Genomic DNA, 25,257 nt, shown 5'->3' with positions numbered 1-25,257 from the left:
CCTCTCCCAGGGAAAAAGAGGGACTGTTGAATATTTGAAAGATAGTATTAGATTTTTTATTTAAGTGTATAGATGTGGTTGGGAGATGGTGGGGGGGGGGGGATAGAGATAGTGCCAGTCGGTGCAGCCTGGACGGTCACCAAGGCAAGTTGCCGAGTTTTTCGAACTGATCTACGGGACTTCTTGGCCGTCTCACTGGGGGACGGTTTGGAGAAGTGGGCTTCTTCGAGCGCCTTTTGACTGCGACTACGAGTTGACAGATCATTGATCATTTTATTCTCATATTTACAGCCATTAATTAGTTTGAAATTGGATCAAACAGTCTGGCATGGAGCGTTCAAGTCACCTGAATATCTCTCTTTTTATTGCAGTGCCAGTTGCTACTTTAATTACACATTGCAGAACATTTTTGAGCTTAAACTTAAGTGTAATGTAACAAGGTCAGATGTGTAGCTTTATCTTTTACTGTTACGTGGTTATATACAGTATATATATATATATTTTAATATATATATATATATATATATATATATATTTTGGCATTTTTGCCTTTATTTTATAGGAAAGATGAAAAGAGACAGGAAATGTGGGGAGTAGAGAGCGGGGGAAGACAAGTGGGAAATGGCCGACCGGCCGGGAATCGAACCGGTGACGAGGACTGTAGCCTCTGTACGTGGGGCGCTTAGACCGCTAGGCCACCAGCGCCCCAACGTGGTTATATTTACACAAAGTCAACCGACTAATAGTTTATTTGTGACTTAAAAGACCTTCAAACTCCAAACTCTGTAAGTGTTGAAGTCCAGAGCCCCTCACTCCTTGATTTCTTCTATTCATTTCTATTAAAGCCTTTAGCCCACTACGCCTCAGACTAGTTTCAACAGAAGAGGTGAGTGCCTTTCAGGCTTACTTTCTGGTGTCATCCATCTTCATATGTATCATTTTCTTGTGTATTTTTATTTACCACATATCATAATGACTGTTCCAAACTGGCAATAAAATATTGGGATATTGCTGTTAGCTTAAAGGTATCACTGACTAAGCTAACATATGTTGTGTTTATTTTTATTTTTGTATCAGTGTTGGAGTAGAGCAGTATAAATAACACAGACATTCTGTGTTTTCACTCAGTGAATGTTATCTCCCACAATGCTATAATGTCTAACCCAGCTGCTCATGACATCACTTTGTTGAACATGGACAGAATAGTTGTGGTTTTAACAGGGACTGCTGCTAGCTTAAAGATACAGCAATTTAAGCTAAAGTGAGCTACGTGTATGTATTTTTCTTTTACTTAAATGTACATTTTTATTTCCCCACATTGTTATAATGTCTGACCTAACCTGATGGTATTTAATTATTTCACTGAACAGAGACAGTAAAAATGTGGTTTGTACATAGTTTGCTGTTATTTAAAGTTATGGCTAACTAAGCTAACATAAGTTGTTGTGTTATCAATGCAGGAGCTGGAGTGACAGAATCAACATGGAGGCTCTGTTTCACTGTCTTAATCAGAGCAATTGATGGTTTACCATTAAAAGATCCTGGTGTCACGGCATAGTTTCTCACCGTTACAATGCAGATATCCACCACTTAGACTTTTATCGTTAATGAGGCTTCACTAATTGTTAAATATAGGTAAAAGGTATTCTGAATCCCCTTTGGACTCTAGGGCTGTTTTGTTAAACCAAATGCATCAATATTTCAGTCGCAACATAAGAAAGGAAATCTGCTCATTGATAACGAACCAGACATTGTGCCAGACAGTGATAGCCTATTTTCAACAACAGCGTAAAAAAGAAAGAAAAAAAAAAAACATGGCTGCAGAACCACTGCTCAGATCCTGACAAGCCAAGCTGATTATCGATCCATCTGGCTTCGAAGACACTGTCATGTCACCTTTGCATTTAAGTGTTATCTTGTCAGCTTCAAATGATCTAGCTGTCAGATCTGTAAAAAGCAGACCTGGGTGATGTTGCTTTGTGTCTAATATCCAGCTGTTCATACGACTGTTTACACCATGCAGATAATGTAATCCAGCGATTAGACTGTGCATATGTCAAGATTTTAAAAATAGTTAGCATGGCATTTCATTATTTTATCCACAGTTTCAGTCCATTGTCATGGTTTGCTGTCCACGGCGTCACCCTCTCCTTTGGATAATTAAAAAGACAATGCACAAGAAATGTTATCAAAAGCCCAGTAGCAGCTCAAACCAAGTGCAAATTGCTTCTGCATTGATTCCTTCCTTATGGCAGACATAACTGATAGCTAAAGGGTTGGATTCCAGCTTTGTGGTGAAAGGGCACAAACTCTTTCAGCCAAGGTGTGGTAACAGGGTGAAAATTTGCGAGCCAATCCACTAATGATAACACACCCTGCACTAATTCTCCTGTTTTCACTGAACCCTTCTATGATTTATCTCTTCCTTTTTTTTTCCTATCATGAATCATTGTAACGTGTCCAAGGTCTAATTTGGTTCTTCAGCATAGCGCCTTAAAGCTTCATAGTCATTTAAAAGAGTGCATCAGTTCCTGTTGGAGATGCTGCAGGCCGGAGAGCGTGTCGGGCTGCTATAGAGGCAACAGTAGGACATCAGCCAGTCGTTCACACTTGAAGAATCCTGGTGAGGCTGTGAAGATGGATTCTGTCTTGATTATACGGTAATGTCAGCATTTCTCATCTTTTTTGTCATCCATGGGAAGCGGTGGCACAGTGTGGTTTATTCTTTGAGACACATATACTAAATTTATGTTGCAAAGGAAAGAAATCAGTATATTTACTCCTTTTTAAATCTCATAATTGGCAAAGTTTGCAAGAAATAAACCGCTCTCCATGTGTTTGTTTGTGACAGCCTGGATGTGAGTGCTGGAGACATAAATCATGTCACATTTATTTTTCCTCTCAACTTCTCTTCCCAGTAGAATTCAGAACTGATCATTAACCTTTCCTTTGGTTCCTTCCCTTGCCTGGTCACATTTCCTCTCTATTTGGTTCCTGGCCCCATATGCCACTTTCCTATTTCCTGCCTGCAGACAGCAGGGAGTAGCTCTATTATCACCTTCCTAGAGCTGTCTTTGAATGTGAGAGGCAATTCCATTTCACTCAGCCATGGGGAGGAGGAGGAGGAAGAAAAAAACGCACACCATAGAGCACTCAGAAATTGGTTGAGGGTTACTTCATATAGTCGGATGTAAGGCTATGTTGTTTTCATGCACATCAAACTGAAAGATAAGGATTAGTCAATGCATGGTGCAGGTTTGAGCTAAATGTTTCCAAATCAAAGCAAAGGTTAAGTGCTGTATCATCTCTGTTGTGTGAACACCTAACCATTTAGAAGTCATCTTTTGAAATATTAACAATGTTAAAGCAGGTATATTACACTGCTGTGAAGCTGTGCTAACCATATCAAAGACATCTTTAATGCTTCCACTTCCCGGTGTGCTCTATCTCCCCGTTTTGCGACATTTTACTCAAAGCCTGTTTGTGTTATTTTTGGGCTCCCCCTTCGTCTTTCTTCCAGCTTTTATCAGCGTCTCGTTCTTTGGACTGCGAGGGCTCTTGACAATATTGCTGCTGGATAAATTAAACATGAGTTGCGTAGAGTGATAATCTGTGGGCCTCTCTTTTCACACTGCATTCCCAATGAGCTGCGTGTTGGCCTGGTGTTGTTGCCTGTGATTTTAATGAAGATTATTCTTGTAACACGATAGTCGCCTGTTTGCTCCTATTCTCCCCCAAATATTTTCTCTTTTAACGGAGAATTATTTTCATTTTTTATGTGATCCGTGCAGCATTTGTGTTTTTATTTTCATATTTTCTGTTGCAGGTCAATCTCAAATTCACCACAATTAAAATCAAAAGATATTTAGGTGCCAAATCCTGGATGCTGATGATCAGAAAACAGGTTTGTGTTGTTTTATTATACATTTCAGATCCAAATTCATGTGAATCTAGTTATTGGTTAAATAATGTGCAGCTGTGACGGGAAAATGTATTTGTATTATGATCCTATCTAATGGAAAAAATGTAGAAAGGCCAATCTAAGTTACCAGATTGAATCTGTTCTCCATTGTTCAGGTTAAGTCTGATCTTGCTCTGCAAACCTCTGAGGATCCTCAGAGGAGTAAGTGCACACTTCATAGCATGGCCATTCTTAAAATGGAACTGATGTTTTATAAATAATTTCAAAGTAACAAACATCAGCCCTCCCAATCACAGCCATTCAATGATATTCATTTGGCATAAGTCAGTTTCATTTCTTCGTGCTTTTCATCAGAAATGGCTTAAAAAGTGGAGTTAGTCTGAATTTTTCATGCCGTGGGCTTACTGGGGACAGTGGCCGTGTTCTTCACTCGCAGACGTCTGACAGTGCATGGCAGCAGAAATAACAAAATGGTCACAAACCCCAGCTGCACTCCCCAGGTCACACAGGCTCTTTAAATATTAAAGAGAGACTAGCAACAAACCAAACAGTTGATAACGGGTCAGAAGCAGGTGATAAAAGAAGTTTGGGTAGAGACATTAGCCTTTCTGCTAACTTTGTGATTCCTGACATTATATACTTGCCGTTTGTTAAAACAACATTACACACATCAGAGAGCATGAAGCAGTTTTAGATTTTACTCTCAGGGATTGTAGCTCTCAGCGGACTACAGTATTTCACAAGTAAGAGTTTCTGCAGAATTGGTATGAGACGAAATTCACACATTTATAATTATGCATTAATTTTACATATTAACATCTGTATTAGTGTTATTCCTGCTGTTGCTTTAAAGGACACACGTCATGCTTATTTTGCTGTAGACTTGTACTGTTGCTCTCATTTGATTACAGAAATTATTACAATGTCATCGTCCTGTGAGGAATAGAAACAGCTGATAGACAACAATAGACAGATGAGGGTAAAAGAAAAAATGTAAAAGATGTTATTTACAATTATTAGGATTATTCAACAGCACTTGGTGATAATTATACTCTGAAATTGTCATCTTGCAAAACACTCTATGATAATAAAAGATTGTGCAATGAAACTGAGATAACAGAAAGTGAGACAACAAAACTGTGAATAAATGCACTGTGAAACAAATGGTACAAGGGAATTCAAAAAGAGTTCAGATGATACAGTTCCTATTTATCTTTATGCGCTATTTTGTAACTTTTAGGGTTCCAAACTGCTAAAAAAAAAATCTGGTCAAATAACATGAAAGGTATTGGATTATGTATTTCGTTGGGAAAATAGAGGTAAGACGTAAAAGGTAAAGGGCTAAAAAAATGTAGAATCAGAGGTTTCTATGAACATACTGTGTTCCATTATCAACATCATAGATCAACATGTATCTCAGGCGAATCCTCTCAGCTGTGGTATCAGCACAGGAACCATGTCCCTTTCACTTCCTCTGAACATCCTGCTCACCTGTCCTGAGGTTAATTTGCTGTAAGCTTTGTGGTAAAAAACCCTGTTTGGTTAACTCTGCTCTGGCTGGGCAAACCCCCTTAAAGGCCATCAATAATGAGCAGGTGTAGGAGTGCACTTCTGCGTATGGACGCGTGTCGCTGTGTGTCCAGGGAGGAGGCTAATAAGGGTTTAAAAGCCACAACTGTCCACTCCGCCCCTTAGCAGGCCTCCAGCTGTCTTTTTTTCTGTCAGAGAGCACCCTGATTCCCTGTGACAGAGCGGATCACTGATAGCAGCAAACCACAGGGGGGGGGGGGGGGGGGGGGGGGAGTTATGTTAGCATAGCACAAAGCATCACCACACCTAATCAGATTAGCCATGCAGGGTAATTAAAGACTTAGGGTAAACACAGGTTTTGTGATTTCTCTTTAAATCACGCAGAAAAAGGAAGAGAAGGAATCCTTCACTTTGATTTATTGATGGAAATTGCAATGTGACGTCTGGCAAACAACATATAAATAAGTTAAAGGCCATCTTAAATGCATTCCCATGAAATTTTTAGTGCTGCTGTAATATAAGCCACTACCTGTCATGAATCCCAAATAACCTTGGCTCTATCCTCTTAGTTGAGCCCTAGTGTGCCTCATTCCTTATTACTGGCCTGACAAGGAAATGTTTACCCATCCGACAAGAGACAAGCCATTTCATAGTCGGGAAAAGCAATTTCACCTGACTGGAGGAGCACACGATGTCCCCCATATCCTTGCTGGCTATAATTTTGTTGTCATTTTGTGTGCTGTGATCATATCATCGAAGTGACAGTGCTGGGCATTAGGTAAAATCCCTAAGCTGGTGCTCACTTTCAGGCTTTTTCTCTCCTTGTCATTCACATTGATTAGATTAGACCCAGGTGGCGAGCAGGTTTCTTTGGCACAACAATAAGAAATGATGATACAGGGCATGAAAAAAAGCACGTTGTTTCAGGCTCAACTGAAAACTCCTTTTTTAAATTTTGATTAAAGGTAATTTTTTTATATTTTACTCAGTTTTCATGTATGATTCTGAAAGATTTTTCAAAATATGTCAGGATGTATTTTCATACTGTACGTGCATTCACAAAATGTCCAATTATACATTTAGTCAAATCTAATTTTTTGGACCATTGCATTGACCTCATCTGGTCAATAGAGTGTTTGTACAGGAGGCTCAGATCCGACCCTGCACTATACTATCCCCCCTGAGGGACCAGGCTGTCCAAGCGCAAATCAGCCCCCCTCCTCTTTGGGTATGTCCACTAGCTATGTGAGCCAATAGAAAGGCAGGACTTAAGCTGATAAATAGACACCAGAGCACCTAAGGGAAACAAACCAAGTTGCTTCATGGGTCTTCAACAACTGGTAAAAAAAAACAAGCCCATTTTGCTTATTAAAGATTAGTGATGGAAGTGAACCATAATCCTGTAATGAGGAGAGCAGAGAGCGACCTCTCCTTCTTGCTCGGGCGCAGACAAGCCCGTGCTTGCATGTTTCACAGGAATAGATTGCTGGACCCTATAGCCTTATGCAGTAATGACCCCTCTTGTTAGCTTCAGAGATTCATGGCTGTTCATTAGAGATGCAGACTGGATGTGGATGTACCCGCCAGTGGAACAGGCCTCCATCGGTCTGCTCTTAACCCCACTTGGTGGAGATTGTTCCAGACACACTCGCAGAATGACTGAACAAAAAGTTATTAAGTGAAGTAGACATGATGTGTTTTTTAAGGCTGGACTGTTTTATATTCAAACATGTCTGTAGTATATCACCAGAAAGAAGCCTGTCATGCACTGAAACTGAGCACGTCTTCCTCTCAAACAAAGCTTTAGTGTTACATTCACACCTCTTTAACAAAGACATCATAAAGGAATTATTCAGTCACATTACAGGTGCATCCAATGAACCTCACATTTTTTTAATCAAGTGTAGTTTTTATTTCCTCAGCACTTAGGGGGTTTTGTTTAGCCTTTATTGGATAAGACAGCCCTGAGAAAAAGACTGGAAATGTGGGAAGAGAGTGGAGAACAACATGTGGGACTGGGAATCGATCCAACGACGATCGCGACAAGGACTACAGCTTCTTTAGATGAGGCGCTTTCTCTACCAGCTCAACTAAACTTGGGCCTTGATCCAGAAAGTGTAGTTTTAAATTAAAGGCTTTACAAATAAAATACTTTTCATTACAGCACTCCCATATAAAGAAAGCTTGTTCTCATACTGTTGCAAGCTCACAATCTATGTGCATCACAGAGTAAGCCCCTTAAACATGTAGCAGTTCTGACACTTCTATCTTGTTTTTGAAAAGTCTCATTAAATGAACTTTTTGGGGCATTTTTCTTTTTACTTTGTAAATCTTTTACAATGAATTCTCACTGCTGACAACCAACTTGAACATCTTGATTGTCAACGTTGTCAGAGATCTTTGTTAAATTATATCTTTGTTGCAGCAGCTCTAGAAAATTAGGATTTTTAACCCTACATCTCAGTATGTCAGACATATGAGTTTCACGAAGGATGAACGATGTTGATTTTTAAAGGAAATACTATCTAAACAATAATAATTTGCGTCGGATGGCCGATACTGAGAAGATAAGTTTGTTACATTTCTGTGTTTTAAAATGAGTAGTTTAAGATTTAGTTGGCTATATTACATTAATCAATATTTTTGGCTAACCAATTCAAACCGAAATTACAACTTTCAACAAACAAAAAACAAACATCAGCTCTGACTCCTTTTTTTTTCTTTCACCCAAGGAATTATTTCCTCCTCTTGGGATACTTGCAGCACGTTTTGCAAGTTGCAATCCTGTTATCCTCCTATGAAACAATGAAAAACATACACACCGGAGACGCCATTTTTACTTTCATCAGCTTGATGCGTCTGTGCTTGTTTTGCCTCTTTTCCTTATGCAGGCTACCTCCACCTATTGTTTTGAAATATGAAGATTTCTTAATCATTAAATGAAGGCAATTTATATTTGTTTTTTATCAGATAAAACTGTGGTATCAGATTAATAAACAATATCAAAACATTTCCTTTATCATCCTACTGATATAGATCATGCATCGCAAAGTATTATAATCCTCTGACTCTTCACACAACTTCTCTAGAGAGAAACTATACCCTTCTATCAAACTCATTTTCTATCAGCCTTCTGCACAGATTTCCTTCTTCCTCTGACATGTCTTTGCCACAGCAGCCCCTGCTATCAGTCCTCGGGTTCATAACTTTACAGGTTATAAAATATTAACCAGCACTGGGACTCATAAACACATCTTCAGTGGGACGCCATGATTTCACGCTATATCACAAACATTTTAAGGCATCAGATGCGCTGCCTGTCATGGACTGTCATTTTTGGTGTGTTAATAATATATCCTGGTTTCTCCCGCAGACACACTTTGGCACTCATGGCGCATAAATAGGTAAATAACGCGGATAAATAGGTAAGTAACGCAGATGACAGGAGAGGAGAACAACATTTAAGTGTTTTTCTTTTTTATCTTTAATTGTTGTTTTCTTGTTCACATGTATTTGAAGAAACAGTCAAAGTGCATATGTTTCGATCAAATATAGGCCCATGTCACCCTACAAACTAATCACTTTGCTCACAGCGCGCCACAGATTGTCCTAATTAAGAGCTGTCTAATTAAATTACAACCCTGAGTTAACCAATGGCGATACTTGTTTCATTAGCAGAGAATGCAGAGTGATGGAAAGAAAATCCTTCCTGATTGCAGGATGGTGTCAATTGGCTAATTTGCTGCCTTCGGTGCTTCAAGTCATCGCAAAAGGCGTTTTCCTCGTGTTAGATTTGGAAAAAGGCGTGTGCACAGGCTTGTGATATAGGTTGAGCTGATAGTGGCTTCCTATTTAGCCATGCAGGTCGAGAATTGCATCTCGCCGGCGAGTGAACTCTCCAAGAAATTTATGAATGTGGGCAGTGGCTTCTCCAGCTCCGATGGATCAGAGCTTTCGTTGCAGGACCATCCTATTATATCTGCGAGTGACAACCTGGAGAGAAGTTCACCTCTGAAAAAAAACTCTAGGGAGATGACGAATCAGTCAGAGGCAGACAATTTTCCCGACTCCAAGGACGCATCAGGGGACGTCCAGAGGGGCAAACTCTCTCCTGATCTTCACGGAGTCTCTGACATCCGTCATAATTTCGATGGATCTGCAGGAGAAAGGTGCATCTTTTCTCCATCCGCACAGCCTCAGTCAGTCTCAGCAGCCACCATGTTCCCGTACCCAAGCCAGCATGGACCCGCGCACCCGGCTTTCTCTATTGGAAGTCCCAGTCGCTACATGGCTCATCATCCGGTCATAACAAACGGAGCTTACAACAGCCTTCTGACCAACACTTCTCCTCAAGGCTACGCCGCGGCCGGCTACCCTTACGCGCAGCAGTATGGACACACTTACCAAGGAGGGGCATTTTACCAGTTCTCCTCCGCGCAGGCAGGACTGGTGCCGGGGAAAGCGCAGGTGTATCTGTGCAACAGGGCCCTATGGCTCAAGTTCCACAGGCACCAAACGGAGATGATCATCACAAAGCAGGGACGGTAAGTGCGCACACATATGGCTTACACACCTACAGAATTAACTATTTTGGGCTAAATTTTTTTCAATCCTAATTCCCCCTTATGAAAAGAAAAACAGACTTTGCATCACACCAAAGCTCAAAAAGAAAACATGGAATTTAATCAGATTTTTGAGCGATTTTTGCGTTTTCTAAATTTATGCTCCTTATTTCCCGCAGACGAATGTTTCCATTCTTAAGCTTCAACATCTCTGGCCTCGACCCAACTGCACACTACAATATATTTGTGGATGTAATACTTGCTGATCCAAATCACTGGCGATTTCAAGGAGGCAAATGGGTGCCATGTGGTAAAGCTGACACAAATGTTATAGGTACTGTAAATTTTGTATTCCTTTTTTGCACAATTTTCAGTTTTTGTTTATATATTGCAACTTATTTTTAAATACTTTTTGATCACTATTATTTGGCAAAGAAAGTCAGATTGTAAAATCTATTTTTTCATTAAAAAGCAGATATAATGTGATTAATTTATCTGTAATTTTACACTTTCCTTTTAGGAAATAGGGTTTATATGCACCCTGATTCACCAAATACCGGTGCGCACTGGATGCGCCAAGAAATCTCATTTGGAAAGCTAAAGCTCACAAACAACAAAGGTGCATCCAACAACACGGGGCAGGTAAAACAAAACCATGTCCAATACGTCAAGTGATTAATAATTGCTTTCCTTATTTACACGTAAAAAGAATGCATTTTCACCCTCTTCATTCTTTCTATTTTATTGCACAGTCTGAATATTTGCATCTGGAATTTTTTTTTCATTATTCCTGGCTGTTCGATTAAGAGTAGCGCACAGTTAATAAACTCGTAAAATAATCATACATTAGGCTAATTCCGTTCAGTTTTCCGTTTTAGTCTCCAAAGTTTGAAGTCGAGTTCCTCACGCGCGTCTCTGATTGCATCTCCAGATGGTGGTCCTCCAGTCTCTCCACAAGTACCAGCCCAGGCTCCATGTGGTGGAAGTAAACGAGGATGGGACAGAGGACACGAGCCAACCAGGAAGAGTCCAGACTTTCACCTTCACCGAGACGCAATTCATCGCAGTCACAGCCTACCAGAACACCGACGTACGGCCGCTTTGTATTTCACACAACACAGAAAATATCCAACAAAGCAAGCATCTTTTCCAATGAAGCTTATTCTTCATTGGGCAGAAAAAACTGTTTTCCTTTAAAAAAAAAAGTTACATTCATTGAACTAAAATGAAGGTATAATTTGGGATTTTAATTAGGATCAAGAAAAAAGGCTTTAACTTTTCTAAGATTCCTGAGTCATGCAGGCAGAATTTCGCCCACATATTAAGGCTTAATCCTGAAAATTTTCAAATTGACATTGCAGTGCGTTAATCTCTGAACACACCTATTTTTCTAATCAATGTATTATTTCTTTCACAGATTACGCAGTTGAAAATTGATCACAATCCGTTTGCTAAAGGATTTCGGGACAATTACGACACGTAAGAATTCTTTCTTTGAATTACTTCTTTTTTAATTTCGTTTATGGTTTCTTATTCGTTTTACTCTGCTGGATTATTTGCCCAAACTGGAGACTTTCAGAAGATTACAAAATATGATTGGCAAATTAATATTTTGTGCTTTGGGAAAGACTGCATTAGAAGCACATATTTTTAAAATATAAAATATAAAATAAACGTAAATGACCTAAAGTCTTTTTTTAATGTTAAGATTGCTTAGTTGTATTCTATAGATCACAATATTCTTGTTTTTTGTGGATTCTTTTTAATTTGAACAATTTGCAAACTCAGGTGAGATGCGTAAAATGAATGCGTAAAATTCCGATATCAAAAGGGTAACGCTATCAGTTTTTGTGAATGCAACTTTTTCTTCCTTTATTTTCTCCCTTCAAAAGATGTAGGCGTCTTTAGAAAACTCTCATTGTGCGATACTAAGATTTGTTACCTAAAATGCAGCATACAGAAAGCCCCCTCCCCTGTCAGACTCTTTGAAATAGACTCACTGCTCAAACGGATATTGACCTGAAAGCTTTTGATTTTTAGACAAACAGCCTGTTTAGTTGCTGAATTGTTTCTCTGTTTTTCCCTCCATCTTTTCAGTGTCTACACAGGCTGCGACATTGACCGCCTTACTCCATCACCGGGTGACTCTCCGCGTTCACAGATCGTGCCGGGTGCGAGATATGCCATGCCTAGCTCTTTCCTACAGGACCAATTTGTCAGCACTTATGCCAAATCTCGCTTTCACCCTGGCGTGGGGACTGGGCCTGGCACAGAGCGCAGCGTCCCACTCGGCAACAGCTTGCTCTCCCCGCAGCAGAGCGAGGAGCCCACTGTTGCCACCCCCCCGCAGCGATGGTTTGTCACCCCTGCCAACAACCGACTGGACTTTGCTGCCTCGGCATACGACGCCGCGGATTTCGCCGGTAACGCCGCCACCTTGCTGTCCTACGCGGCGGCCGGAGTGAAGGCTCTCCCCCTGCCGACTGCGGGCTGCTCCAACCGGCCTCTTGGCTATTACGCAGACCCATCGGGCTGGGGAGGACGTACGCCGCCGCAGTACTGTGGCGTCAACAGCAAATCCAGCTCGGTCTTTTCCTGCTGGCCCGCTAACTCTCTCGGTGGCAGGGCAGGGGCCAACTACCTGACCGAGGAGGGTGACTCCATTCCCACGGAGAGGTCACCGATCGGCGGCTCGGAGGAGGCCAAACCCAAAGACATGACGTCAGATCCGAGCTGGATAGAGACGCCGTCCTCCATAAAGTCCATTGATTCCAGCGATTCTGGGATCTTTGAACAGGCCAAGCGGAGGAGAATCTCACCTTCTGCCACGCCTGTTTCAGAGACTGTGTCCCCGCTAAAATCTGAGCTGCTGGCGCCCAGAGAGTGCGAGAAAAACTGCACAAAGGACATTGGTTACTACAGTTTCTATCCTCACAGTTAAATCAATCTATCTATCTATCTATCTATCTATCTATCTATCTATCTATCTATCTATCTATCTATCTATCTATCTATCTACTTTTAAAAAAGTTAAAATTTAATGGCCAAAGTGTAAATTCTTCCTCTCTCTAACATGAGCTGGGCGCCCACTGTTAAGTCAGAATACACTGTAAAAAAAGTATATGAATATAATGTAAATATAATTGATCATTTGGTGATAGTGATTGGTTGTACACAAACTAGAATTCATGAGTAGTGTCTTAAGGAACAAGCTCTGTCCAGTAGCCTGAAAACTGTTAGTAAAGAAAGATATTAAAAATTCTGTACATGAAAATGTTCTTGTGTAGCATAAACTGGCACAATAATCCCTGTCAGTGAAGATGTATTTTGTACTTTATCAAAGCTGTAGGTTACCAGATGTTTATGGCGTTACCGATCACTGCTATACGTTTATGATACCTGTGCTTAAAGAACTTATAAATGTTGGTTAATGTAGACTTAGAGTCTTTTTTATGTTTTCATTTGGCAGGTTATTTTATAGCCTGTGTGCTATATGCTGTTGTGGAAATCTCTGTATCTGCTGTAATGTGACTTAAGTATAATAAATGATGTTGTCATCAGGAAAAGAAACTTCACTTCATTTTGGAGTAGAATAAGCAGGAGGCTCGATCATGCTCATATTTAAAATACTATATTTGTCATTTTTCAAGACCGCGTGAAAGTGCTCCAAAGGACGAGAACTAGGAGAATATGGAGCAGACAAAATAATAAATTCAGTCACGTGATGCATAATAGAGCCAATCTAGTTACTTTCCCGTGAAACTAAAACCCAACAAGAAAAGGTCATGCCCTCATCTTTGCCCGCCGTTTAAAAAGATCCATGGAGAGTGCACGAGGCAAAAAACTGCATGATAAAAGACGCTTAAACGTTAAAAGCGCACTAAACTATATTTTAATAACTTAAAATGATCTATGTGGTTACTGTCGATTACAAAAAGTAATTCCTTATCGGATATGCCGGTAGATATAATTGTCTTGACTGTAGCAACATTTGGCTGGAATTACTTTTTTTTCCAATTATGTTGGGATATTTTTGTCCTTTGTCATAGTTACACTGAATGAAATGAAAAAAAAAACTGTGAAGCTGACAAGTTTCCTGTTGGGCAACCAAAGGAAAGTGACACATCGAAAAAGTATTACTAGTGTGAAAGCATGCAAATCTCACAGCACCTTTCTTCTATAAAACAGTAGTCAGAAATGTTTGTTTATCATTATTATTATTATATGCTGTTCGAGTGATTCATCCTGTATGTATGTTCAGCCTCAACATCAGGTCACTAATAAGATCATATGAAATATTATTGAGCCTTGTATTAGAATTAATGAAGTTTAGAAACAGATGCATAATAATCTCAGTGTGCGCTTAATTGGGTTTTCAGCGTAAAAAAAAGAGACCCACAGCTGTCAATAACATGTTGGATTTCATTTTAAAGCGTTTGTGTGCGTGCGTGTGCTCACAGTCACAGTGACAGTCAGGCCTTCTCACAGACAAACAGCAGATGGCGATAACTGAATGCAGGTCCTGAAATCAAAGCGCTCTCAGGAGGTCGTTCCAGTCCAGAGGCACAAATCTGTAACGCACGGATATTTCTAAATTACAATTAAGCTGTTTTAATAAGCCAACTTTCATTTCATCCTCTCGCTCTCTGGATTTAGCTGCACGTGGACTCAGATCCTCCCCAGGTGGTGATGCTTCAGTATTAGCCTATTAAATTAGTTAAAATAATCACTGCTTTTGAAGACTCAAAAAAAGTTGCTTCAAAACCAAGAATCTGGATAGTGTCGTGAACAGGTCCAAATAATACAGTGCAAGCAAGGTGACAATTTCAGGCCTATACAGGACCCAAATAATCTGCAGAGGTTTGAGAGAGCAATTATTTAGTCCGACTCTGTGTGCCATGTTTGTTGTGCGTCATATCCTACTTTTGGTGCTCCGCCATTAAATCAAATAACCGTAAAACAGATCAGTTTCCCCCCTCGGGCTTTATTTTTCTTCCATTTAATCACTCATCTGAAAATGCGAGGTCGATCCCTCACAGGCCTTTCGGATTGCAAAGCTTGATCCTGCAGTAGGCAAGTTCTACTAAAGCTTCAAAGTTTGGTTCATTTTAAGGTGTAAAAATACATCCAAACGCAGAAAGTTGCTGTATTTGTATTATTTTGTAAGACAAAATCATAATTCAACGAGGAAATATCTTCGAATAACATTACCGAAATGCACACGTTGTTATATCCATGCATGGGTGAGATATATATTCAATGTAAAGATTAAAAAACGGGTTGCAGAGCAGAGCTACAGTGCAACTTTTCCAATCAAAACAATAACGAAATAGTTACATAACTTGCACTAACACATCTCACTGTACACTCCACACAGACAACATGGTCTCTGCAGCAGGTTTCACTCATGTAGATTGAAGCCTCCTCACAGCTGAGCCTGACTCAAACGCTTAAACGTTCACGTTAGCTCGCAGACACGCGCACGTTTGGATGCTCGAGGAGGACAGCACGCGGGGCGCAAATCAGCAGCATCAAGCTGCTGTCCGACCGATGATGATATAAACATGTGACCGCTGTGTTGTCGCTCAGTTACAGCTACACCTGCCGGGATTACACACAGCGGAGGTCTCTCTCTCTCTCCTCTTCTCTGTGACGGTGAGGAAGCTGCAGCTGCCGGGAGAGGAGGATGGACACCACGGACCCAAGTGCTCAGATAGAGCCGCTGCTGCCAACGGTAACGAGTTCTGATCTCTAGGGGCACATACTTTGGATACTTTAATAGAGCTATATTAAGGACGGCTTTTTATCCAATATGACAGTCTTGATCAATAACATGTCAAAAGACTGGTAGTACATTTTTTAAGTGTTATAAATGGGAGTACCTTTTAATTAAAACATGTTATTTCTGTGCTGTAAAGAAGCTACCTGTGGAGTTTTTGACTTAACAACAATCTCGGTACATGAGGAATGACTGTTTTAGCAGTAACATGATACTACATGACTTATATGATTTTAATTCAACCTAATTGGAAAAAAACAACAGGCTTTAATGATTGCATTGCTGTTTCATGATGCTGTTTTATAGTATAAAATGCACAATCTCCAATTGCTTGTGTTAAATTCTGTTATATATACGTGTATGACAGAGCTTGAATCAAAGTCTTTAATTCTGACAATCATTGTGAAATCAGGTGACGTGTATCAAGATAGATGCCAAATGCAACAAATGCTCTGCAGGGTGATGCTGTTCTGACCTACAGGCTGTACAAATCCTTGCTCAAGCAGCTAGCACCCACACACAGACGTCCTTACAAAACCAACCTACAATATTTTCTACAAGTGTTAAAGAAGATTTTTGGTCAGTCCTATAGATATGAAAGCAAAATTAAGTCCCTCAGGCAATGTTTGCAGACACACGTGGGCAGTCCCTATTGGTCTTTGCTGATCATTTGGGAGGAGATTTGTTATATTCCATTTGCTGTTTACACAAAAAACAGATTTTTCCATTTAGCTGAAGGTTTTAGGCCGACAGGGTTTTGGCTGGGAGAGTGTCTTTGGTTCTGCGGTGCTCGTTTTAGAGCCACATGGCTTTAGTTTCAAAATATAAGGTCACAGCCTGACCTTTGGAGTCACTGAGCATTTAAGAATCTAAAAATAACACGTAAGGATGGATGCTAATCTGATTTGAGCAGAATTGTTTGAATGTGACAAATACTGACATGTGACACTTGACTCTTTACATTTTAAGTAATGACTTTATCTGTTACAGGTCACTGCTCCTTTTGGCTCATCATCAGGGCGGGGAAGTTTGGTGAGTTACTTGATGTGGATTTTTTGGCTTCAGTCCCAATGAGGATGAAATAAAAAACAAACAAACACGGGATAGGTTATTTTCTGTTCCAATGTTAAACATTTCCTAAAGAGTGCAAGCTTTAGGGGAGCTTCTGGAATGACTAAGTTGATTACATGTGTCAAGTTGAGCTTATCTATAGCTCAACTTACTACACATGAAGCGGAATGAGAGAGGAGGTATAGTATGAATGAAGCTTTGTCTTTAAAGCTGCTGCATGGGCTCAGTAATGATGTCACCATTATAATCTGGTGATGAGTGACTGGTGACTCTGCCCATAGATGCTCGATCACAAATTACAGCTGTTTGACACAACAGAAGGGGATGAGCTGCTATCAGACATTATGTTAAGCAGGGAAGTCTGAGTTGGCAGTGCAGAGCTCAGCTTTCAGAGTGAGGCTCGGTTCATCTAAAGTGATTGTTTAACAGAGGATACAGAGGTTACGCTCATGCATTCTGAGAACACGGAGGCTCCCTGGCTCTACAGATATAAGGTAAGGCAAGACTTGATCATCATCAGTCATCACTAATGTTTCCTGACTATAGAAGAGGGCGAGTTGACCCTGACTATTCGTGAAAGTATTGTCATTTTTGGTGGTCCAAACCAGAACATGATGGAGAACACAAGTAGGACTGGAACAGCAGCTTCTGAGGTGACTCCTGAGCTGGTTTCAGAAGTGTTGAGCTGTTTCGGTGGACACCAGATTGTGAATCTCAGACATCCAAGTTGTGGTCAGCGAGGTGATGGGGACTGTGTTGAGGGGCTATTTCCCAAGTCCAAAGTCATGGGTAATAGCTTTTCTTGTGAGGGTGTTCTGTCAAGCTATTAATTGGTTTCCAGAGATGGATGTGGGGTTATTAGACTTTTTCTATGCATGTAAAAGTCTGGGATAACAGCATGCTAACCACCACTGATCCCTCTTGCAGATGGCAGGTGGATGACTGTTTATCACCAAAGCGGGGGCTCAAAGCCGCAAAACACCTTAAAAAGCAGCTCTGAAAGAAATTTAACAGTACTAATGTGTCCTCTTACAGGATGTGGAAGTTTATAGCCAAACATTTAAGGATTACAGTGCATTTTGTGCCACATGAAAGCCTGTGCCGTTAATGATATTGCTGCCACTGATGGTTCCAAAACTGCCACAGCCATCTGTAGGGATCAGATCCAAATATGTGCCACATCCTGTGATATCACTTCAGCTGTGCAGTTTGCCAGTCCTTCAAAAATAATTCTGCTGGGGAGTAGATTATTAATGTTAAAATGTCTGAAAAGCAGCAGTTGGTTTTGTTTGGCATGGGGAAGTAATTGGACCAGGCAGGTTTTCTTTAGTTTCCTGTTTTATTCTCAACCTACTTTAACTTAGATCCAAGTTTATTAATCTGATCTTGGTCTGAACACCAAGTCTTAATCATTCCATCAAACTGGATGGTTATATGTTAAAATCTAAACTAGTGGTAGGGAGTCCTTTTTTTCTGCATTTAGACAAAAATTCTTCTCCACATCAAAACACATGTATTCTCTGGAAATCAACCTTCTAGGCACAGATCTTATTGCATGCTTATCCCATCCCTGACAATTCTGACATGCAGCCTTAGTTGCATTCAGGAGGAACATCAAATCCTTAGGCTTGTCGTCATTGACGTTTGACCTCTGTAGGAAAAATAATTATCCTATAGGGTTGAGGGGGGAGGGCTAGACTGGAAGAAAAACGTGCCGACCAAAATAGTTTATGGTGTGAACTCAGTTTTAAGAATCGTGCATTAACAACTGTACAAAACTGTTTTGTCAAATGTAACGGCACAATGTACAGTTAATATAGGCTAATGTGTTGTGTGTGTTTTAGTAAACCGGGGCTTAATCTGAGCAAATATCCATGCCCTGTGTATTTGTATACAGATTACCAACATCAGCCCCCGTGACCTGGATAGCCCATGTAGCACTGCAGCTGTGAACAGCAGTGCTCTTCATTATCAAAATGCTTCCATGGTCACCTGGAAGTCACGATGGCAGAGGGACGAGTTAATACCAAGCAAGCTTTGAGGATAAAAATACATCAATAAATGCGTTAAATGGTTCACTAAAGGGTTAAGAATTCTCTCCAGCAGTGAAGACAGCAGCTTGTTTATATTGTTTTGTTACCCCAGTTGCTGAAGCTTGGATTTACAGATACTGACTGTGTTAACTGAGTTTTAATTTTCACCAATACTACACCGTTTTGCTGCATAAATCAACTCTAGAAAGGCGTTGATGCTGTGAAATAGTTCCCCCTGCTTAATTAAAAAGTCATGATTCAAAGCACTTTAGATGAACTGTACTCTACATTCTCTGTGTTGTTTGAATTCATGACTCAATGAGGTGGACTTGGTGCAGAAAGGGTTTGGTACCCAGCTGATCAAACAGGTAACAGCAAACACAAAAAATAAGAAGCTGGCTAAGTTAGAGGAACAGGCTGGTATTACAAACAGTAGAAAAGTGCTGGACCTCTTGACAATAAGGGCAATGACAAATTAAGGCAGGCATGGCTAATCTGATGTTGGTGAAACCTAAAGGCAGGGTAGACGAGTACACAGGTGGGAACGAATGATCCAATGGTAAGACAGAAGTTAGAAACACAATGGCAGCTCTTCCTGTCAAAGGCTGGTCAGCAAATGTCGCCAGTAATAACAATGAACATCCTTAATGAATTTAGGGGACCTCATTGTAAGTAATGACCGTGGAAATGGTACCTCTTTCAGTTCACCATGGCCAAGGTTAGAGATAGACCGATATGTTTTTTTCGGGGAGGATACTGATACTGATTATTAGAGTCAAGAAGGCCGATAACCGACATTTGAAGCCGATATTTATGCAGAAGAGCACGTCTGTGTTACGGCCGTAAATAGTGCAAAATCAAACTGGCTTCCTGGCGGCAAATTAAAGTGCTGAAAAAATCCAAGTGGAGCGTACACCTAAACAGAAGCGATAAAGAAAAAGGCCGATGCCCATATGCGTCAAAATGCTGAATATCCGCGCTGATAATCGGCCCGGTCGACAATCGGTCTATCCCTAGCCGAGATGTCTCAAGTTGACTGAGTATACAACTTATTTTTCAATGATCCAAAATAGATCATCTTGAAGGTAGGGAAGGAACCCACCAATCGGTTGGGTTCATAAGGAAAGATTCTTGGTGGACCAAAAGATCCTCTGCCTTAGCTTGAAGATGGGAGTACACACAAGTTAGTGGTCCAGCATGCTCTTGTATTCTCTACAAATTTTGAGGAGGAGGCTGAGTTCACTACCACTGCTGAATGAGTGCCTGAGTCAAGGGAGGCACATACCCTGTCTTTCTTGGGGAACATTGTAGGGGTAGCCATGGGCACACTGGACAGGAAAGCCCTGAAGCAAAATCACGCTTTTGTATGGGGCCGGGTTCTGGACAGAAAGCAGCTGAGAAAACAGCCTTCATTTAACACCAATACATCTATGGAGGAACATTTTACATGTTCTGTTGTTTGTTGAACTGCATGGGTTTCTTCAGGGCACCGAGGAGCTAGATATGATAGGAGATGGGAATGCCAGGAAGAAAGTCAGAGAGGACAACATTCCCAAACCTAGCCAAATGGGCCCCTCTAATGGATTTTGCGCTCTTATGTCTTGAGTCAATCTTTTATGTAAGAACAATGAAGGAGACTAGGTCTGAAGAAAGCTAGTGAAGGTCCCACTGGGCTTAAGTGGAGTCTTTACGTCAGAATTTGAAAACCACTGCTAAGGAGGGAAGAGTGTTTCCAGTGCAGTCCACTACCAGGGTGAGCAAACCAATGGTGTAGTCTGCTTGTTGCTTCCCTTTGTGCAGTCCAGTAAATGCTCAGTATATCTCCAGGGAGCAGTATGATCAAAAGTTTTCCTCCAAGTTTCAGTAAACAGTGTCAGGCTATGATAAATTGGTCAGTTCTTGGCCCACTCTGCTGTATACAACTCTGCCTGTTAGGTGAGAGAAATAATATGGCTTCCTCCTTCAGTACAAGTGAAGCAAAGGCAGGTCTGAAGGGTCTTAAAGGAGAGGAGGAGTGAGTACTATGAATAAATGTTTGACATCTGGAGTGATAGTGAGCACACAACCTAATGCAGTAGATTAGACATGACAGGATGGTAAGTCAACATAACTAATGAATTATCCTTTAGTAGAGCTTATGGTTAATTTCCCTCAAAAGGGCCACATTACGGAAGAGAAAATAATGAGATTTCGAGATCAATGTTAAGAATAATGTCAGAATTTAGGGAATACTATGAGAATAAAACAGTAAATTTACCAAAACAATTTAAAAAAGTACTAGAACAAAGTCATTATTTCCCATTTAAATTGTGATTTCTGGCCTTGATTAGCCTGTATGCTATTTTCAAAGGGATTATTGGAAGAGCAGCCAGCTGCCTGCACTTAAATGAGGAACACGGAGTATCTTGTGAACTAATACTTGTATGATGAAGGATTAGGGCCGCATTAGGAAAGAAAAAAAAAAAGATTTCCGGCATAAAGTCTCAATTTTACAAGAACAAAAGTGTAGTTTCATTGCGGCTAAAAAGGCGTTAAACAGGAAATGGTTGACACAGGAGAGCCCAACTCTAAATGGATGGATGGACAAAACCTCCAGGCCTCTGAGGTCTTCTGACCCGGGTCTCCTGGCAGTTCCCCGGTCAAAATATAAGCTGAAGGGCGACCGTGCTTTTAGTGTAAAGGCCCCGCGTCTTTGGAACAGCCTCCCCTCCTCAATCAGGGCCGCCCCCTCTGTCGACTCTTTTAAGACTCGCCTCAAAACACACTTTTATATTTTAGCGTTTGAGTCCTCTAGCCCTGAATAGGTTCTCATTTCCAATGCTGTGCTTTCCTTGTCATTTGTTTGTCTCTTTTTAAATGATTTCTTGTTTGGTCTCACATTGTGTTTTTTTATGTATTGTACAGCACTTTGGTCAGCTTCTGCTGTGTTTTTAAATGTGCTTTATAAATAAATTTGACTTGTCTTGACATTACAATGGACACTTACAACATGGAAAAGACTAAAGCACTTGTTAATCACAGGTCAGAGCAATTCACTGCTAACTGGAGGAAATGGGTTCATTTTGTAACTCTTCAAAGACCGGATTTTATTTTCACTGCTTATTATTTTATTGTATATTTTAAGAAAAGAAAAGACTACTCCCTTGTTGTACATAGTGTCCTTTTAGTTTCTGTTATGTTATTTTAATTCCGTTGGCATACATGTGATTTTGAAATTAGGATTTCAAAGCTTATGTGTATATACTATGGAAGTGTTTAATGCAAAATTTCAATAAAAAATAAAATATATATATAAAAAAAGTGTAGTTTGACTTAAAAAGACGTAAAAGACAAAAGTTGTAAATTTACACTATAGTCATTATTTTGAGATAATGGAGTCATAAGTTTAGGCTATGGGTTGTGTTTTTAAAGGGGATTATTGGAAGAGCAGCCAGTCTCCTGTACTAAAGAATATGTTTCATAAAAAATCAAAACTTCATCACCATTAGGCAAATCAGCAACACATTGTTATAATTTTCAGGACTCCAAAAAGATTGCGCAAAACACTGAGCATTAATAAATTAGAGTATTTTAGTCGTGTTAGTATTATACTGAAGCATAACTTTACAAGATGCTTCCAGATGTTGCTGGTTTTAGTGCGGCCAGCTGGCTGCACTCCTGGTATTACCCTTAAAAATATCATATACTGTGTAGGCTGATTATAGACTGAAATTAAGACTTAGGTCTTGTAATATTACATCTTTATTCTTGTAAATTCACAACTTTCTTCTCATTGTATTGACATTTTTCTCATGAATTTGCTGTTTCATTCTAAGACTTTATTCTTATAATGGTATGTCTCTATACTCTTATTCTGGTAATATTACCACTTTGTTAATTTAAGTAAAAAAAAAAAAGGGATCCAAATCCCCTAATTATTCTGTCTTTGATGTGGTGCTAATACTCTCTTGATATTTCCACTGTAATGTTAGTATATGCATATTCATGAGAGTGACTAACTGTGACTAGCATGTATTGTTCTAAAGGAGCAGATTTTAAGGAATAGTTGGCAAAGACCAAAACAGGGCTTAAGGATGGCAATGTAAATGACTTATCAGCAAGTTAAAACAAACCATGCAGTTTTTTGTGTTAAAATCCTCCATCATAGTCAACAAGATCAGAAAGACAAAAATATTTCTTTTTTGTTAACATCCTCTCAGCTATGCTTAAGATTTTTCTTCCCTTCCCCATGTGCACCATGATGCCACATTCACAGGTTGTGAGTGGGTTGTTGGTTTTGTTCCAGTACAGACTGCAGAAGTAGGTGGTGACCAGTGACCTCAGCCTGACCAACTACAACTTTTCCCTGGTTCTTACACCTTTGTAATGTCTGGTACCCTTGTTAGCATCCTTCATGGGACGTTCATGCCAAGCTGTGGTAGTGTGTTGGTGTTTGATTCAGAATTCCTCTGAGTAACAATGAAATTCTGAAACTTTAATGAATCACAGAGAGTTTTCATAAAATAGGGAAAGACTAGAGATGTGTTTGTGCTCTTCAAGCATTGTCACATGGGAGAAAAATATTTATTTGGTTCTGCAGTTTCTCTCTTACCACCTACTCCCTGTCATCTTCTTCTTCCTCAAGTGTTACATAAGCAGGCCGAACATTCTCACACCACAGAATTCTCTCAGAGATCAGACTCTAATCAAGTCGATCCGTGTTGCATGCCATTGCATGTCATCGTCATGCAATTTCATCTTACAGAAAGTCCTGCTGTATGTTTCATGTTGAGCTACAAAGACATATAACTGGTTGCGCTCACTGCTAGGTCATACGTGGAGCAGTTGCTCAGTAATTGTTAAGGGAAATCTATCTGCCTGGTGGTTCTGTGAATTTTGTTGACCATTCACTGCTCCCTCTTGTAATCTGACAAAAGCTCTGCACTGAGGATTATGTTCTTTTTGCGGAGCTTGTTCTGTGTGAATGTCTATGTGGCCTTTAAAAAACAACAACCAGAAATCCAGTTTGGATAACCTCCATGTAGACTGGTCTTGCACGCCTGGTGCGTGCTGAGAATTAGTAACATAATAAAGCTCACAGTCAGAGAAACATTTAATTTATCTGGAATTTAGCTGGCTGAAATGTTTATCTCTATCCTCCAGTCAAGAACAAGTGTAATGTAGAGATGTAACTGGATAAGTCTGGGTGATGAATATGGCTGAATCCACAGTTGGCTTTAGTAAGCAGTATAGTGACATGGATAGTAAGCTCAGATTCTATTATGGGTCATTGCGGAGAAAGCACTCAGTACATAGGTGGAGTTTTGATGGTAGGTGGATCATTTGTTTGGACAAAGATGAAGCTCTCATCACGACTGTTCTGGCTTCTCTTCACTGGCTTCCTGTCAGCTTCAGGATCCAGTATTAAACTGTGTTGTTGGTTTTTAAAAGTCTACATGGGTTGGCACCACCATACCTGAGCGAGTGTTTGAACCTGCATGCTCCAGTCAGAGCACTCAGGTAAACACACCAGGTGCTTCTTGATGTCCCAAGAGCAAGGTTAAAAACTTGAGGTGACAGAGCTTTAGCGGTGGCTGCTCCCACACTGTGGAACAGTCTGCCTCTTAATATCAGGACCGCTCAGACTACTGGGAGTTTTAAATCATTACTTAAAACGCACCTCTTTGCATTGGCTTTTAATACCTGTTGAGCAAGACATCCAACTTTTTATTTAGCTTTTATTTATTGTGGCTTTTTCTTAATGTTTAATGTTTCTAATGTTTTGTTTTTTTTTGCAATTCATCGAGAATCTGCTTGAGGCTGGCTGCAGAAACAACGGAAACCACAGAGACACCAATTCAAAAAAAGACGATCTTTGCAGCATTAATAAACATGTTTACAGCCTGGTTCAAAAACAGCTTGGCTCTACGTAGCTAATTTCTCTATCAGCACACACTGTACGGGGGGTGAATTTATTTCTAACGTGAAGGTTCAGATGATAAGATTATGAGTTTTTGCCCAAATAAGGACATGACTGATTTGACTCCCGGATGGAACGCATAGCTGTTGGCTAGGAGGCTCAAGCTCCGCCTCTTTACGTCACACTCTGCCTGGTCGAGTTCTGCATTACCAATATGGCTGCCGCCGTCGATTGGTTTCAAAACAGTGCTCAGGAACAGATGGGTGACGTCACAGATACTACGTCCATTATTTATACAGTCTATGGTCTGATAGTGTGTTTGTTCTTAATGCCTTCTACTGTGAGGCCACACCAAGTCATCTAACATATCCACTGCTTTGTTTAGGCAACACTGTTATAACAAAAGATATGCTGTATCATGTTGTAGTGCTGTTATTAATAAAATATTGAATGCCTGTGTT

The 25,257-nt window shown here is 40.2% G+C and overlaps 2 protein-coding genes across 2 annotated transcripts in view; both read left to right on the top strand.

Annotated features, from left to right (window-relative positions):
- The first annotated feature begins 8,799 nt into the window (after positions 1 to 8,799).
- tbr1b (T-box brain transcription factor 1b) lies at positions 8,800 to 13,576 on the top strand. The gene is made up of 7 exons (XM_034693334.1): positions 8,800 to 8,877; positions 9,309 to 9,996; positions 10,194 to 10,348; positions 10,535 to 10,656; positions 10,946 to 11,104; positions 11,432 to 11,493; positions 12,112 to 13,576. Exons 2-7 carry the CDS (start codon positions 9,311 to 9,313, stop codon positions 12,953 to 12,955), a joined length of 2,028 nt encoding a protein of 675 aa, XP_034549225.1. The 5' UTR covers positions 8,800 to 8,877; positions 9,309 to 9,310; the 3' UTR covers positions 12,956 to 13,576.
- A 2,003-nt stretch (positions 13,577 to 15,579) lies between these two features.
- The window catches only part of slc4a10b (solute carrier family 4 member 10b), a gene marked incomplete at its 5' end in the record, with an annotated part of 34,593 nt that continues 24,915 nt past the window's right edge, over positions 15,580 to 25,257 (top strand). Inside the window, 4 exon segments of the mRNA XM_034694022.1 lie at positions 15,580 to 15,604; positions 15,607 to 15,639; positions 15,675 to 15,748; positions 16,784 to 16,825. Of these exon segments, the coding sequence (XP_034549913.1) occupies positions 15,580 to 15,604; positions 15,607 to 15,639; positions 15,675 to 15,748; positions 16,784 to 16,825 (174 nt within the window).

The sequence above is a fragment of the Notolabrus celidotus genome, chromosome 10 (assembly GCF_009762535.1).
Source record: "Notolabrus celidotus isolate fNotCel1 chromosome 10, fNotCel1.pri, whole genome shotgun sequence".
Lineage (NCBI taxonomy): Eukaryota > Metazoa > Chordata > Actinopteri > Labriformes > Labridae > Notolabrus > Notolabrus celidotus.
Note: the sequence above shows the minus strand (reverse complement) of the source record. Positions and strands in the feature narration are given on the sequence as shown.

Coding starts and splice junctions, on each gene's coding strand:
- tbr1b (XM_034693334.1), top strand. CDS start 9,311: ATGCAGGTCGAGAATTGCATCTCGCCGGCGAGTGAACTCTCCAAGAAA. Junction 10,657..10,945: donor CATCCAACAACACGGGGCAG/GTAAAACAAAAC, acceptor TTGCATCTCCAG/ATGGTGGTCCTCCAGTCTCT. Junction 11,105..11,431: donor CAGCCTACCAGAACACCGAC/GTACGGCCGCTT, acceptor TTTCTTTCACAG/ATTACGCAGTTGAAAATTGA.